The 18251-nt window shown below is 39.3% G+C and overlaps 1 protein-coding gene across 3 annotated transcripts in view; it reads left to right on the top strand.

Annotated features, from left to right (window-relative positions):
* AK8 (adenylate kinase 8) overlaps nt 1–18251 on the top strand; it is an 86619-nt gene that overhangs the window by 34574 nt on the left and 33794 nt on the right. For all 3 annotated transcript variants that reach the window (XM_006259983.4, XM_019475619.1, XM_019475618.2), the window contains 2 exons: nt 2296–2385; nt 17984–18125. In XM_006259983.4, coding sequence (XP_006260045.1) covers nt 2296–2385; nt 17984–18125 — 232 coding nt within the window. The remainder of the gene's footprint in view (nt 1–2295; nt 2386–17983; nt 18126–18251) is intronic.

Here is an 18251-nt window from a genome sequence, read left to right as displayed (position 1 = left end):
ATTATAGGGAAGGGGGAAAGCAAAGCAAATTGTCCTGATCCTATCATCTATATTGATATAACAAGTCTTTATAGGCTAAAACAAACTTTCACTGAGTTCATGGAAAGCCTTCAGTGGGTTTAGATAGAGCAGGTAGTCCCAAGACATTATTTATGTGAATAGGAACTACAGGATAGCTTTTTTGTTATCTGCCCCACATCCAAACTGTTTAGTAGACCAGGAGTTGGGGTTAGGAAAAAAAAAAATCATTTTTTCTCAAAATATTCTGTGGGATAGTAGAAAAAACCCTAACCATCACTAGACGAAAACAAAAAAGGTTTCCAAAAAACCTACAGATTTAGTGGAAAAATCCAATTTTCTGCCAAAAATCAGTTTTTAATAGCCCTGCTATTTATGCTAATCCTAATAATGGGACCAATCTGGGCACTTCTGTGTGATTAAATCCTGGCATGACTTCTTTGGGAATTCCATGCATGGTTTGCATTGAAACCTGGACCTATAAATTCTGTGACATCCTTTCAACTAAAAGAAAAGATTTGCAGGAATGAGTCCAAAATTGATATAGTTCCACGTAAGTGAGTAGACTTTAGACCTAAGTGTGTACCAATTAGATCTCTGGCCCTTTTAGTTATTATTTTAACTAATTGTTATTACTTAGCTATGTCAGAAAATATATACTATATCTGCCATATTTGGTATCTAATAAGAGGGTTAAGAAGCTTTGTAGTTTTTAAATTCTGCAAAAGATGGAATCTGCAAAAGATCCAGTAATACTTATATGTCATGAAATACTTTAATTCCAGTATGTTCTATATTATCTTGCATGTATTTAAAACAATGTTTTATTAATAACGTCATCAGTAATTATAACAGGATCACTAATGAAATAATATAATTTAATAATGTACTGATTAATATTTCATCTTAATTACAATTTTGCACTTTATTGTACCTTAAAACAGCTACATGACTTTGTCTACAACATGTTACAGCTAATGCTGATACTTAGAAAAAAATAACTCATCATAGCTGTGATTCACCTCTGATTTCAAGATAGTTCTCTGAGCACATGCTTATATTTAAATCCATGTGTAAGCACCAAACTTTATTTTCAGACTTAAAACGCATATATAAAGCACGCACCTAAGTGCTGTCTAGAATAGGGATGGATGTAAGCACTGGCTTACAGTGCTTTCCTCAATAGGGGTGTATACATTTAATTTGAATAATAATGTTACACAATTGCCAATTAGGAATGAATTTGTTTTTACAAGACCAACTAATGACTGTTAATATTTACAGACATTCATTGTTCCTTAAATACTAAACTTCCTCAGCATAGTGCAATATATATTCTCTACAGAGTGGATTATTTGGTGAATTTGGTGAATGGGTTTATTAATAGTAATTAAGATGATTTTAGGCTTAGTTACACTTCCATTAACATCAGTGGGATTTAAGTAATTGATTTTAGAGGGAATAGAACTGGTTCTGGATTATATATTGAAAGATTATGCTGTAATGCATAAAAAGGCACTGCTGTCTCATTTTTAGCATAAAGATCTGGTGGTTAGGATATGCTCTGGCTTTATGCCAGTCCCAACCTTTCCATGCCTTACTTCCCTCATCTACATACCAAGACTAACACATACCTCTCATACACGAAAGTAGTGAGGCTTAATTAATTTGTTTAGAAGAAAGGTGCTGTACAAGTACAAAGTATTATTTAATGTGCAATTGTCCTGACTGGTACCTTAATTCTGAATTTCCTGGTGTTCTGTGTGTTTGAACTCTCAGCCATAATACTGCATTAGTACAGCTTTTTCAGTGTAATTCTTGCATGATCATTAAATGATCCAGGGGGCCACTTTTCCAAACGGCATATCATCTTGCACCTCCAGCAGAGCAGTTCAGATGCTGTTCAGCAGGTGTAACTTTATTCAGTAATTATAAGTTTATAAAAAGTGAAGACTACCAGCTATCCCTTGAGTTATTATTTCAGTAACATATTTGATTAGTATCTTTCTGTCTGCCTCCGTTTTTAATATGTTCCTTGCCAAATGTATTCTTTTTTATTCAGTATTCTCCCCTGCTCAGTCTCTCTGCTTTTTGCTTTGCTTGGCCAAAAAAAAAAATAATAACAACAAAAAAAAAACCCCAAACCCAAAGCCCCCACAACTTTTATTTTATTCAGTGACCTTTTTCCAATATGCAGCTTCTTGGGGGTTTTTCTTTTCTTTCTTGCTTCCTTTTTAAAATTTAACCTTGTGTCTTTTTGTTCCTCCTTCCTCTTAGTTTGCTGCGGGCAACTGCTAAAGGAAGCTGTTGCAGACAAGACGAAACTTGGAGAACTCGTTAAGCCTTATTTTGACAATGGATGCCCAGGTAGGGCATGTTGTCATCTTACTGCACTGTAGTTATGCATTTATGGGAGAAAATAATCCAAGGATAAGAGTCCCTTTGTCAGATTCTGATCCTAGTTATAGTGGTATAATTCTGGAGATACTTCATTGACTCTGTTTGGTTACTCCAGTTTACACCAGTGTGTAACAGCTTTGTTTGCTCAGGATCTCTTCAAAAAACCTGAGACTGAATACCTGTGCGAGTGAAGCGCAGATATTTTACAGACAGATCCCAACATTGGAATTACACTGTCTTTTTTATTCCTAAATGAAATGTAGAGATCCTGGCTGTTTTTCATTAGCCTTTTTTAAAGCATATTATTGTTTTGTTTTGTTTTAGTTTCAGACAGGCTATGATCAAGATTGTCTGGTTTCAAATACATAACTTACGTTAAAAAAAAATATATATATATTTTTTTTTAATTTGGCGGTGGGGTGAGCTAATACATAGGAAGACTCATGTAATGTTGCTTCCGGAAGCATGTCAAGTAGTTGCATTGAAAATAAATGGTAAAGATTGCAAGCTGCTCAGGGCAGCAGCCTATTTGTATTTGTCTGCTAAATGCCTTATACTATTATGGTCTTCTATAAATAATCATCCTTAACTAGCAAGAAGACTCTTCTATACCAAAGGGTAAGTTGTGTATTGATAGGGGGAAGGAATGCCTTAATTTTAGGGCTACAATGACCTAGATACTTGAGGAACACTTGGTCCTTCTTCTGGCAATATGCCAAATAGTAACCAGAGGAATAAATATAGGGAGGCAGTCTTGCTGAAGATAGAGAAATCTCAGTTAAGCTCCCGTATTAATGGAGTTTTGAGCAAACCCCCTCTGAGCGCACAGAAATCTGCATTGTCTTTTATTTTCGGCAAGGAAAGCCATTTGGTGAAGTGGAAAACCCAGGAAGTCCCCTCTTTTGTACAGTAGCTTAATTCTGAGACTGAATTACACAAAGCTGAAGCATGAGCCTATAAAATTAACTAATGTTCCCCAGATAACATGTCAGGAGATTTGGGACTTTTCTAAGCATTTTGCAAAGGCCTCTGGCAGGCTGCACTTTTGGTATTCTATCCCTCCATCAGTCACTTTGTCAAACCACCGGGTAAGAGCTTTAACTTGAAACTCCATCTCCAGCAAATGGGTCGTATGTAGTCCTGATGCATTCACTCTGTGTAGTTCAGTGCATGTGACATTATTGTGACAGCAGCGTGGGCATAAAGAGGAACACGCAGGGCTCCTGGCAGAGTGGGTTACAATAATGTACCTGCTTCTTCCATCACCAGTGCCTTTCAAGCTTATAGCTACCATTTTTAAGAGAGGCTTCTACAACATTCTCACATTAAAGATATTTTCATGGGTGGCCATCCAATTCAAGAGTAGGAGACCTATATTTAGTTGGAAAACAATCACAGATAGGTTATTTATGCATAGGATTAGCTTTATGCCCGCAAGTAGTCCCACTGAAGTCAATGGGTCTGTTCATGCATATGATGTTACTTACATGCCAAAGTATTTTCAGGATTAGGACCTATGTTCTTTTCACAGTTGATAGTACTTTTAGAAACCCATGTGCATTCTGCGTTTTCACTTTCCCCTCAGTCCAGTAGACTAGGGAATAACTATTGTAAAGACATGCCTCTCTAGATTTCAATTATGGCTGAGTTGGGAACCTGGGTGAATTATATCCTCAAAGGTAAGTCCTTTAAGAGCTTTGCCATGAATGCTTTGTGTGCATTTTGCAAAATCCTTCTTAACCATTAAGATTTTTTTAGAGAAGATACTGGAAGCATTCCCAATAGCTTAAAATAATTGGAAAGATACTAATGTGTAGCCAGTCCAAAATTGCACATGTCCTGAGTCCAAGTGAGCTGATTCCACTTCAGGAAAATTAAACTGGAATTATAATTCCTTCTCCAAATGAGGGACTATTTCAAATACTAATGAATTTATTTGGATTTTTTTTCATGTAACATGCAAGGATATAACTATTTAGGGCTTAGGAATATTAGTGGGAGTCACAACTATATTTCTGTGCGCTGTGCTGAAAAATTCCCCCATAGTTTTTGTTTATACGGACATGTATTTTTGGTGGGGCATACTACCAGATTAAGGGCTGTATAAAAATAAATATTATAAAGCAGTACCAGAAAATAATAAGTTCTGTCATTTTGCTAATCCTCCTCTCTATGGGATAACAAAGAATGAATTTACATTAGTAAACACTAACAAGAATTCATTACTGCCCTCACAAAGGCCTTGGAGAAAATGAAAGAGCATAGTGCAGCGAGGAGGGAAAATGGTGAAGAAGCCCACAAACACGGTGCAAAGTCACAACCAGGTCGAAACAGAAAAGAAGCATATGTAATATTTGGCCGAATTTAGTTTTCGAGAAGGACCTGTTCAAAGTGAATTAATTAATTGGCCACTGCCTGGCAGTGCTTACAAACTGAAAGGCAGTTAATGTTTGGTTTTTGGGACCAATTTTGGGACTGTCATCCCCCAAATATCTGGGGACAAAAATAATGACAGACACAATTGGTACCATTTTAGGATCCGCACAGGACAATCCAGTCCCATCTGTTCCTAAGCAAGCTAGCTTAGATACCAGTAGCAGTGTAGCTGCATTAGAGTAAACCTTCTTCCAGGCTAATTTTCTGGTTATTGCAACAGGGTAAATGGCTTTGGGTGGAGCACTGTATTGATATGGCCATGCTGGTTTTGGTACCTACATTTTCTGTCTCACTAGCTTGGGTGTCTGTTTATTACACAGCATTGTGCTGGGCAGTACTGTTCGCCATCAAAGTACATGATTGTACCTGTAAATCAGGCACTTCAATGTTGCAGCGACATTAAGTGCGCTCACTGCATTGTGCTTTCAAATCACAGGTATAAAAATGGAGGTCTGTCTTTAAAAAGCAGAACCCAGGCACAACAGCAGTGCGTGAAAGTCAGGAACATGCCGAGCAATTAACACTTAGCCCAGGCACATAGCATAATATTCAACAAAAATAATACTGAAGGAAGCCAGTTACCAGCAGTAGGACTGAAAGCTAAATTCAGCAGGATTTTTATCACTGAGATTACAGGAGGAATAGCCCTATAAAGTCATCCAGTTTGCTTCCTAGACTATTTGAGACTGTTCCACTGTAGGTCACCCTTGAATGCTTTATCCAGTTGTAAGATGACTTATACAATGATGCTTCTGGCGGTTCCCCTGGGAATCTAATTTAAAACCTTGTGCTAAATCTGACAGGGTGCTTTCCCTCCATAGATGTTAGAGGCATTTTACAAAGAAGGGAAGTATTATTATCCCTCTTTTATACATGGGGAAACTGAGGTACAGAGACGTCAGATGATTTGTCCAGGGTCTCCCAGCAATCGTATGTCAAAGCTGGGAATGGAAGTCGTATCTCCTGGGTCCCAATCCGATGTTCTGTCCACTGGGCAACCTGCCTCCCCAGAAGTCACGGGGCTCAGCCCTTTTTCTCTTGGGTTCAGTGCGAATGCTATCCGGCATCTTCAGGCTTCTGAGTGTTAGGGCTTCAACTTCAAGGCCCAGTGCAGATCCCCCGATATACTCTTTATGCCGGGACTTGTGAGAGTTCCTCAGCAAACAGCCTGTGTCCCCCTTCCTTGGTTCCTATGCTGGAAGAATTCTCTTTGATCTAGGGCTGGGCCTTTTTGAACCTCTTTGCACTGCTCCAGCTTTTTTACCCAACATAAAGGAGTTGGAGTTTAGATGAGAATTTTTGTGCATTGCATGTTAAATCTGAAACCAGAATCATAAAAGTTGTGTGCTTCCTTCTCGAAAAGTTGGCGTTTAGCCGGATTGTATCAATTCCAGTGTTCTGGTACACAAGCTCAGCTCCTCTCCTTGTTGATAGAGATTCATGAATAATCGGAATTAATCTTGGTGTTGCAGAGGGATGTTTTTTCTGTGATTTTTTTTTTCTTTTACATGTACCACACACCTCACCGGAGGACCCCAGTTTTTCATTCAGATAGTTCTATTATTCACCCCATAATCAAACTCAGTCCATTTCTGTTCTCTGCATTTTTCTGGCAGCCTTACTCTCCCAAAGTTCTGAACTCTTCCTTTATTTAACTCATCCATTTTGTGCATGGTGATTTATTTTGTTTAATGAGGCAGCATCGATATCCTTGAGTTCATGCGTTTTTAATTTCCCAGGCCACTACTCTACACTCAGTGCCCACTGGATACTTAAAAATGTATTTTCCGTGAAAAGTTTAGCAACCAAATTTTGCCTGTCATACCCATAGAGTCATCCTTTGGGTAACTCATCTGGAATGCATACACTTTTTCTTAGGGATTCTTTGATCTTTTTTTTTCATCAAGTTTTAAACATGAATTATTGCTTAATTTGCTTTGGACAGCGGACTGAAATAGTGGCTCAGCCCAGATTTCTGGTGGATACATCCAATTAGTTTAAAATGCCATGCCCTCCTTTGGTTAGCAGAGTTACTGGGTGTCCTTGCAATTGGTAATGTTACCATTCTCACCCTTTTTCTTGATACTTTTGGATCAGAGGTGTTTAAAGGCAAATTCTTGATATCTCAGTGCATTGGCATGTGCTAGAAAACCCACACCTAGCAACAGGAGCCCAGGCCTAAACTGATCCTTTCCATTTGATTCCCTTCTGAAGTGTCACAAAGTAGCCGTTCCACCACGGGCCCTTCCCCATTTGGGATATGATCGATGGATGCACAAGCACAGGGACCATTCATATACCCGCTGTTGACATGACAGTGACGTTATGCATGGCTGTCCCTCCCCAGGTTATTCTTCTTAGTAGAGCTAGATTGCATATGAAGTTGGTCTTGGTGAGAACACAGGCGCGCATTAATGCTGCTTTTGCAGTATATATGTTTACCATTTTTCAGATGCCTGTCAGGGTTTGATACCTCAGGAGGACATTAAAAACTGCAAAAAGGATATCTGTTTTTTTTTTTTTAATCTTGCTGTAGGCATTTGAGATGTTTGCTTTTTATTAATGAGAATAAAAGCAGTAACTTGCTGGGCAGTGTGGTCATTGCAAGACCCTCAGGGTTATCATTCAGATAAGAAGCAGACCCATGCGTCACTATATCCCTTTCAATGCTCTGCCGGTGTTTATTAAATAAATAGGATGGAGGAATCGCTGCCTATTCACACCCCTCTGTGCTAGACTGCAGGATCCTTAACCAAGAAAAATTAGAAAGAAGCATGAACAGTAAGCACCAAAATGTAAAAAAGCTAGATGCTGCTTCTCAGCTGGGAAAACTGCTATTAGTTTGGGTAATGGCTTTTCCACCGAAATGAAGATTCGGGAGGTAAATATAGCTGATTTGCGGAAGAAAGACAACATCCCACTGTTTCCAGCCTCTTCAAGATGAACACAAACAATCTGTGTTGGTTTTCCCCCCCACCCTTCTTTTTTCTGTTCATAAAATAGTAATATCTGAAGTTGTCCCCAGTGGCATTCTGTATATGGGGGGTAAAATCTGTGCGTTCCTAATTTCTCCCGTTTCTAATAAAACGTTAGCGCTACACAGATGTAGATTTATTTATTTATTTATTTATTCTAAATCAGAATGATTTTAAAGGGGTGCGTTTGGTGTAGCCTCTGAAAGTTGGGGTCCCCAGTGACTGCGATCAGAGCCTTACTGAAGCACTTGCTTTTTTTTTTTTTTTTCCCACGTCAAATTAATATTCTCATCACTAAGTGCGAGCTAAAGATTTGACAATAGAGCAGCTTCCTCTTTTGTTAAAAACTTGCAAAGAGTTTCAGAGTTGAAAGGATAAGTAAATCTTTCTATCTGAGGAGGTAAGCTTAGTGTTATTTCTAGTTTTTAACAGCGCTGTGCTGGCGAGCTGCAAGCCGTCTGAACATTGTAGAGACCCTTTGGGAACTCCATTGGTTTTCAGCAAGTCTTTGCATGCAGTGTGTTTGTACTAGCTGAAGACAGCGCATGGCTCTCTAAATAATTTACAAGTTGATTAATAGACTCACATGGGTATAATTAGAAGAGGGAGAGACAGCAGCTACAGTAACGGGTACAGTGCTTGGGGGAACTAGAGACTTTATTTTTTTAAAGAAACTTTCTAGGGTGCTGGGCGTTTGAAGATAAGTTGGGAAGAGCTCAGTGCCTCTTCTCTTTTGAAGTGGAAATAGGACAGTTTGAATCCGTCGAGTTTAATTTTTCACAAGCTTTAGGGGCCCTGCAGTGCAACTCCCTTTTTATTATTGAAAAAAACTCTCCATTTTCTTTCATTTTTCACACACGCACGCACGCACACACGCACACACACACACAGTCCAAACTGTAACTAATAAACAAATTGATTTTCTTTTTTTTATTAAAGTTATATTTACACCAATGCTATATGTTATCTTGGACAATCTATACACACCTTTAGATATATACAGAGAGAGATACCAAAACATGAAGTGTAAAGTAATATAGATATTTATTAATACACCATACTTTAATTTATGCATTTTTAAGAAACCTTCACCTCTGTTTGACAATGCTTTTGAAGTAGCTCCGTTTTTCAAGTCAAACTTTTGACTTTTCCACTGGGACTGCTACAAAGATTTCTTTATGGAAAATAGGCAGGAGCCTTTTTTTTTTCCACTAGTAGAAAATTGGTGGTCAGAAGAACAAAATAAAATAAAATATATCTATTTTTTCCTTTTTAAATGCTAATGTTTTAATAAAGGGTGAGAGGCTATAGAGTAAAAAAGCCATATGTGGACTGTAGGTTGTCTGCTGCTTGCTGGACTTTAAGTCTTAATTTTTTCTGATGTGTTGAATCACTACAATGATAGGAAATTAGTGCCCCCTTTTCTTTTAATTTAAGATCATAGAATCTGTTGCGTGTCTTCCTATATAACACTGACCTGCCAAAATTGACAGATACTATTACCAAATATTTAGATTGGAAATAGGGTGCAATGAGAATCACTCTACAAAGAAACAAAAAAAATCTGAAGACCATCGCATTAAAGATGACGGTCTCATCCAGACACCCAGGCCAGAGCAAACGGACATAGTGTTCATGGTTATTTCAGACTATTCTAGAGAGGGTGTTTTCTAGAGTACATTGGAGGATTATGAATTAGTTAATGGGCCAGCTCCTCTTGAGGTTAGTGAGTGTTTTGCCATGGATTTTGATCCTACAGCTTTTATTTACCATTATTATTTGCACTACAGTTGCACATAATTGGTGGTCCTTACTCCTACGAGTAAAGGGTGCAAGATGGGATATGCAAATGTACGCGGACGCCCATTTCTCCTGTTGAGGTCAGTGGACCTAATCCTGCAGTGTGCTGAGTGCCCTATATCCTGATTGACTTCAGGGTAGTTGAGGATGTCCAGCACCTCCCAGGGTTGGGCCTTGTGTTTGTCAGGTGCTTTGTAGAGGCAAAGCACAGTGCAAATACCAAGTGTTAATCTTTTAACGTACATTTTATTCTTTCTACTGACGATCATTATTGAAACGCTTACAAATGCCTTATTCCCTTTTCCACCACTGCCCCTGTTGCCTTGCTGAATACGCCAGTGGCTTGTGGGTACTAATTTGCTGACTTGGTTTCTTGAATACATTTTATGAGGGCAGAATCAGGCCGTATTGTAAAACTGAATTGCTTTTAAAGGAGAGGTTTATGAAATACATTTACCTCTTATGTAACATTTTCCATTTGCAAAAACACTGCATTAACATGAATAAGCAGTTTAGTTATCCAGGTATTTTTAAACTGAGCCTGTTGAGCTTCCAAATTTATTGCCCCAATGACCATAACCTTTTTTTTTTTTAATTTTCCAAGGTTCAAAGTTAGATTTTTTTCCCCCCAAGTATCTGCCTGCAGTCTTTCATTTCCTGCGTAGGATCACTGCCAGGCATGATTTCACAGGTCAAATTTTTTCCCTTGGTCACAAACCCTAATGTGTTTCGTGGAGCCATACAGGTAGAAACAATAAAGGAAAAGAATTTGCACTTTAGCTGGAACTTTACTAACCATTCTAGGAATACTTCAGGAGCTGGAGCAACCAGTTTGCTCTCATAAGGTGAAAGCAAACAGGAGTAAAATATAGTATGAAAGCAAAAGACAAAAAAAATAGTACAAACCCTTGTCTAAATATGGTATCTTGTTATCCCTAATCTTAGCATATAAAACTCCAAATACACATAAAAAGCAGATTCATGATGTAAAAATTTTTAAATTAGAAGTACAGCTTAGCAGAAGTAGCTTCCCATTTTGCAGATGGAAATGTTGAGGCAGACAGCCTGAGTAACTCCCTTCAGGCCACAAAATAGATGCGAACATAGGCATTTGGCTCCTACCGTCAGACTCGGTTCACTAGATCATGTTGCAGTTCTGTGTTTGAGGGGGTCCCTCTGTAGCAGAATGTGGTACGGATGGAAAATTGCAATTGATTTAAGAGGGAAGTCAGATTGGTTTTTATGTGACAGCTCCAGTAGCTGTGTTTTTCTTGCTACAATTGAATATCCCTAACAGATAAAGCAGTGCTGGGAGCTGTATTCCTAACAGTCTTTTAGATGTAAAGGTTACCATCATAGGTAATGGAGCAAACAAAGAGTCTTGACTCAGGCTTAGCAGCTAAGAAAAAAAATGATCAATACCATTCACTTTAAAATGTATTCAATTTATTTCTAGGTGTGCATTTTGTCATTGATTTAAAATCCTAGATATATTTTAAAAAAATCTTTTAATTCCACCTTTAATTAATTTCTGTTTAAAAAACTAACAAACCCCCCCCCCCAGTTCTTAAAATGTGCACCATATTATCTCTGTAAAATGTTCAGAATTGAAAAACTCCAAATTTGCTCCAAGTGAGATAAAGTGAGATTGTGGAATGGAATCCTGTCGTTGATTAGATTTTGTTTTACTGCAGGAAAATTATTATTCAAATTCTTACCAAAAAATCCCGCATCATCATAACAAGGGTATAGAGTGAGTGAATATGTGCTGAGAAAATAGTAGGTGGATGCCTTGTTGCTTATTTTTTAAATTGAATTATTTAATATTTGTATAGTGCCTCCAAAATGCTACATATATAGATATTTTTTTGGTTATTATATTGTCTCTTTACCAACTCTATTAAAATGAACTGCAGAATAAATAAATAGCAATGCTTCTAGGATCACGGCGCTAGATGTAGCCACATCTCTACAATTAACAAAAGACTGGGAAAAGGGCTCCTGAAAATATCCCCACCAGCCAATTAGCTAAAATTGCAAGCTATCAATAGGTAAATAATCATGTGAAACTCGATGGAGTGTGTACACCAACAAAAAGCCTATTATAGGGCTGGCCGTATTTCTTCTTTCAGCCTTCATCAGATGAGATTCTGGAGAAATGCATAATTGAGATTTCCACCCGGCGTTTTCTCCGTTTCATAATATTTTACCTTGCCTTTTTCCATCTCGCGGCTGGCGTGATCAGCTGCCTGGTGCAGGAATAATATTTCACCGGCAGGTGGCAGTAAATAATAAACAAACACCACGTCAAAGCCGCCCGTCTAATGCAGTCACTGCTGGGTTTATTAGTATCATAGGCAGGTCTGTAGTAGTTCTGATTTTGGGTAATATCACTGAGGAGCATGTGAGAGCAACAAGCAGGGGAGGGGGCTCCTAACCATAAATGCAGCCGCAGTGTTAAGGAATTAATAAGCGCTCGGCTATCGCCCTACTGTGTTAGCTGCCCCTTGAAGTCCAAGCCTCAGTTTCCGCTGGAAAGCCTAATTTATATAACCCTCCTTCCTATATGCTGTGGCCTTGGACTGAATGCAGCTTTGGGACTCATCTTCAAAGCTTTCTGAGTTTTCTAGAGTTGTACCTGAGTCCATACACGTACCCCAGGGGTTGAGACAGACTATGTCTGAGCCTCTGAATGAATAAATTCACTTTCAAAGCAACAGAAGACTAGATGACTGCTGTTCACCGGCGTCTGATGCCCTCCACCCCCCGTCAGTGCAGGGAATTGAACACGTGTCACTCACCTATATGTTCCCGCTCAGTGCTCCAGCGCAAAGTGAAAACTGCCCCAAAGCCCTGACCAATATCACTGCAAGGAGAATTTTTTTTCCTTCCGTTTTGTGCCGGCGACCAAAAATCATGCTTCTCTCCCATAGTTATTACTGTTCACATTGAGCAACCATTGCAATGGTACAGACTTGTATTTTTTATGCGTTTCCCTAGGCATGTGATGAGAAAACCCTATCATTATCACAAACCCAGCTCACTGGCAAGATTGAATTAAGGTACCAGTCTGTCTGTGTCGCAACAGATCATTGTTTAAATCCCTCTTCAGCACATTAAAAAACAAATGAATATGGTCTCTAACAACCCTGAGTTCAGGAAGAAGACTGGCGGCTTCCCTGGAAGAATCAAATAAAATTATCCAGTGTGGATAATCTGAATGCTCGTGGAACAGTAGGATTTTCATATCTCACACTTTGCTAAATTTAGGGTTGACAGGACAATCCGGGGAAGTAGCCTTTGGCAGTAGCTTATACTCAGGGCAAAATGTTAACTGTCAAGCCTTGAGATCAAGCCTCAGGCATCTGAATTAACAGGGAAAGACTTTAGACCTAGCTGAAAAATCTCTGTCTAAGAGGAGGATAAAGGCTAAGTGGACAGTATTATCAAAGGGACTTTAACCTTTTTGCAGCATAAAGCTGACAGGATCCAGACCTGCGAATGCATTCGTACTGTACTTGGAATCAAGGTTTTATAGGTTTAGAGGAGAGAGTCAATATCCTTCAAGTCTACATTTTAAAGGAAAAGTTACTGGGGAGGAATCATTTGAAATACGAGAGAGATTCAGCTTGGAGCATATGCATTTTGGCAGCTCTACAAAAGTATCCTTTGCTGATCCATAGTTGTGGATCATGCACAGGCTGGTGCTTTTCTCTGGGAGCTGACTAGCAGGTTATAGTGCCTGATAAATTAGTTGTACATGCATGCAGGGGGGAATAACATACGTAAACTCAGAAGTGTTTTTCCTCCCTCCTTGGTATATATGCAAAGAGCTTTCCCACCTTGCTGCTCTTGAAAGAAACCTTTCAGTGCAATTTCATTGATGTGGCCTCTGGTGAGCCTCAGCGCCTCTGCTCTTACTTTTTTACTCCTGTACTTGCTTCCTTTAACAGACTGTAATAATGCCATTTTTTAAACCCATCCCTCTGCTGGTCTTATATTCCTCCTATAGATGTTTTAGAAGGGTCCCAGTTTATTGGGCACATTCCTGTGAGCTTTGTGAGTGGGGACTTGCAGGACAGTTTGGAGCTCTTGGAAAGTGTAGTAGATTCAAAGATGATTTCCTGTCAGTGCCCGCAGCCTGTTCTTAGCAGTCTGTACTTCGAGACTTCTGAAAAGTGCGTGTGGCGGTGTGCAGTAAGTATCCTGTGCTGTCTTCCTGGAGACAGACGTTCTCTGGTTGTTCACAGAAAAGGTGACAGCGTGAAAGTAGCAGCTCACACCCCTGTGCCTTCAGTGGGCTTCAGTCTTTAATTGGTTGGATCACTTCTTAGGTTAAGAGACCAGTTCCATCTGCCTGTCTAATTCGAGGAATTCAGCCATATAATTCAAGTGATGCGGTGGACATATGGCTCTGAGATAATGGACTCATGCTAAGTTATTAAGCATATAATGGCAGGAATGTACCATGGCTTTAAGAACATACTTCACCAGCAAAACATCACGACATATTGCAGGTAGTGCTGTATATAAGATCTGTTGTTCAGGCGTAAGGATTTTCCAGTGGTTCTTACCATACGTACCACCATGTTGCTAAAGGTTATCCATCTATATTTTCATAGATTTCAAAGACATTCAGGCTGGAAGGGACCCCGGAGGGTCATCAAGTCCCAGGGGCAGGAAGTCAGCAAGGATCGTAGGATCCCAGCAAGTTAAACATATTTTATTGAAGATAGGATGGATCTTCCTCTTCTCTTAAGGACTCGTTTAAATTCGGGATCTTGCACTTCTACACGGGGCTGTTCTGGAGGTCTGGAGCTCAGGTCCACCACATATGCAGATTGTGAAGTCCCTTGTGTCCCTTGATGGCAGCTACTTAGCCCTCTCTAGCACGTTGGTAGCATTTTTGTTCTGCTGTGTTGTGGGCTATGTGCTACTGGGTGAATTTCATCCCTGCTTCTTGATCTCACCACTCAGTAGAGATATGCTTCCATAATAGGAACATCCTTCTCAGCTAATAGTCTTCACAAATGGGAATTTCTAAGAGAATCTTATCTTTGGACTTCTTTAAAGATGAAAAACCTCTCTAGAGCCTCATTCACCCAACTTCCAGAGGCAGAGGTGGAAACTCACACAAGATGAGGTTGAAAAGGAATCGATTATTCAAGGCTCATGTGCTTCATAATCCTCCCAAAGCATGTAGATTGACTGCCTCATCAGAAGGGCTCTAAATTATACTTTGCTGCCTACCGTTCTGGGTCATGTGCATGAGGCCAGCAGAACCAGGGCTAGTTAGCTGGAGACTGTGCGCCACTCCAATTACTCATTATTAATTACCCTCACAATCACAACAGAGTTCCGCGTAAGCAAAAAGAAATTCCAGATCCCCCAGTTTTTCATTCTTTATTCTGTAACACAGGGAAGTAAGAGTAATACACATTTTTTTTCTTTTTTTTCCCCCTGGTCTGCCAGGGATGTTATGGTTTTAATGCAGCTCTTTTTAAATGTGACTATTTCTGTTAAGGGTGGTTGATGTACTTTGTAATGCAACTGAACAGCCTACAAGCTATCTTCCCCTATTGTGTAAAAGTGATAGGTATGTTTTCTAATCAGGTGTAGAGCAGAGCTTGCTGTCTGACTTGTTTATGCTTCATTTCTTGCCATCAAGCTTAGTGAGATGCAAGAAGATGTGTAAACATATATATTGGGTGCGGATGCATGTATATACATCTATACACTACTGAATAAATAAAGTGCTTTGCCGCTGTCCGTTTCTGTTGCTGTGATACAGATGCATTTCACTGAAATTAGTAGTATTTCTGGGAATACCGGAGAGATCCTACAGCGTTGTGGAGATGCCTGATGCATTGGACAGCAGTCAGCCTATTAACTGATGGATTGTTGATTCAGTCTACGGTCAAATTCCCCCCCTACTCCCCTTTTCTTTTTCTTATTCTTGCTTCACTCTGGCTCAAAGAAACAGTTAGTGCAGCATGAAGAAGTCAGAGTCATCCCCTGCTCTGTCACAAGCCCTGTGCTGGGGCAGAGTTAATTCCACAAGACTTTCTTCACGGTTTCCACTGAACCACTTCTTGGGGTTTGGGGTTCCTTCTTACCCCTAGCAAATTGGAAAGAACTTGGCACCTAAATTCAGAGGATCCCTTACAATCCACCCATCTCCGTTCCTTTTTAAAGTTGTGTTTAAAGGTTCCTGACAGTGTTTCAGAGTCACCACTGATGTGAGTTCGGACTTCTGCGTGCGGACATTATAATGATGGTTCCAACAGGAATCACTGCCAAAAGAAGTGCACCAAGGCAGGGTGAGAAGAGCTCCAGACAGAGACGCAGGAAACAGCAGCTAAGTTCCACTATTCTTTTTTTGGAAATGCTTCACTTTTTCCCCAGGCTTTTTTTGCTTCTGTGCTAATCCATGAAACTAAGAGACAAAACAGAATTTGCTAAAAAGAGCACTGGGAGTCTCCTGCTATCCCTTGTGTATCTGGCTGCAGCTCTGATCTTCATTGCCTCTATCTAATAAAATGGCTGCTTCCTGCTTCATTATTTCATAGTTAATTTTATATCTGGAGTTTGGCGGAACAACTTATTTTGACTTTGCCCTTTTACAGTGGATCAAGTGACTGGAAATGATTATATTCTATTACAGTTTCCTTTTAGCAGAAGCTTTGTGGAGATCAGTATTATTCTTAACTTGCTTTTGTGTAATGTGAAGTGGGTACCCTCAATTAATGTCCTGATCAGTTTTCTAATTAATTCCCTATGGTTTTATTTCATTGTTGCTGGTACATTGAATCCTGAGAGTAATTCTGTAAACTGAGTGATTCCATTCTAGAAGGAGAAATGGTGAATTATATCATAAAGGGTATAAGGTTTTGAGAAATGCAGAAATTTTGAGCTTAGGAAAAGGAGGCAGAAAAAGGATTAGACTATTGTTGTTTTAAAAACCGCTAAAAACATGAGATACGCTGTGCGCCTTGCAGTACTCACGAACTAGCAGGACTATTGTACTGGTGACACCAACCCAACCGAAATACAGGTGTGCTCCTGTCAGCCTGCCCTAACATGAGTTATGGCATTACAGAGCTGAAGTATGGACTCTGGTGTGAGAACTTGTTGTACTGTTGTGTGCAAATGCTGTGGCAGGCCGAATCGTGGAACATCAATATTCCTTGGTTTGAATTTATGCGGTGATTTGTTATTCTTATTTGTTTCCTGTAGGGCCCATAATGTGCTAGCCATGCTGTACTAATACTGGAGGAGGGATGTACCTTGCTTCTTAAAAAGTGTTTTAAATGCTTGTTTTCAGTAATGCTTATTATCTATTTTCATGGTGCAACATGGCTATTTGCTTATAATCATAATACATCAGGCCAGCCTTTAGAAGTTCAGCAGCTAACCTTGCTTAACTGCTAAATTATTTGTTTTTATGTGAAAGCAGGAATAAATAATGGAAGTTAAGCATCTTGATTCATAGATGTTAGGATTGGAAGGGACATGAGCAGATCATCGAGTCCAACCCCCTGATTGTGGCATTTTAATTCATGACAGGTACAGAGAAAACCTGATCCAGCCCTCCTTTTTCCTGTATTTCATAACATACAGAATGGATATCTTGGTTCCAAAAAGCAGATGTGAATCTGATCACTTGTTAATGTTACCCTCTTGCCATAACAGTGAACAGCAGTAGAGGAACTAGAACTCTTAACTGCAAGCTTGGGAAGACAGGAGTACAAAACCTTACAATTATTTCACATTTGGAAATGTAACTTTATAGGCATAGACATTTTATCTGTGTGTGTGTGCATGTGTGTGTATGCATTTATATATGTGTATGCATCAAAGCCTCAGGCCACTAAATACGCTAGGAAAACTTCCTGGATAGCCTGATCTGAAAGAACCAATACGATTTGCTAAGTTTAATTTGCTTAAATTGCTATTTTTCAAAAAGTGGGTATTTAGCTCAGGAAAACTCATTGTTTCTTTGCTTCTTTGTGATTGTGTTGCACAATGTAGGACTACAGAACAGTGTGAAAACATGGATAGACCTAGATGTAGTTATATGATTTTGAGAAAAAAATCACTTTTCACACCCTGTCAGCTATTTATTTTCAGTTATATTGCACAAGTCTGAGTGTCCTCAATTAATTGGGGTCTCACTGTGTAGCTGCACACACTGACTACTCCTGGAAGCTTATAGCTTTCAACTATTACCGATAATACCTGTTTATATTCAAGTTCACATCATAGTCTAAGTAAAAGTAGTGTTGTGCTGTGTGCTTCGTGGTGGAGATTCAGCATATGAAATAAGTGCTTTTTTTTTTTTAAATCCTCTCCAGTCCCAGATAACATTGTTCTAAAGATACTGGCAGATCGTCTAAACAGACTAGACTGCATGACCAGCGGTTGGGTGCTGCACGGTTTCCCAAGAGACCTAGATCAGGCAGAGCAGCTGGAAAGAATAAGAATGATTCCAAACAGGTAAGACTTTTTCACAAAATGTGTGGTAACCATGTTATTCATTTATAGCAAGCAAGAATAATGTCAGACACTTGCTTCTGCTAACTTGGGGAGTTTGTGTTATCAGCTATAAAATATAAAAAATAA

The sequence above is a fragment of the Alligator mississippiensis genome, chromosome 12 (genome assembly GCF_030867095.1).
Source record: "Alligator mississippiensis isolate rAllMis1 chromosome 12, rAllMis1, whole genome shotgun sequence".
NCBI classification, from domain to species: Eukaryota; Metazoa; Chordata; order Crocodylia; family Alligatoridae; genus Alligator; species Alligator mississippiensis.
Note: the sequence above shows the minus strand (reverse complement) of the source record. Positions and strands in the feature narration are given on the sequence as shown.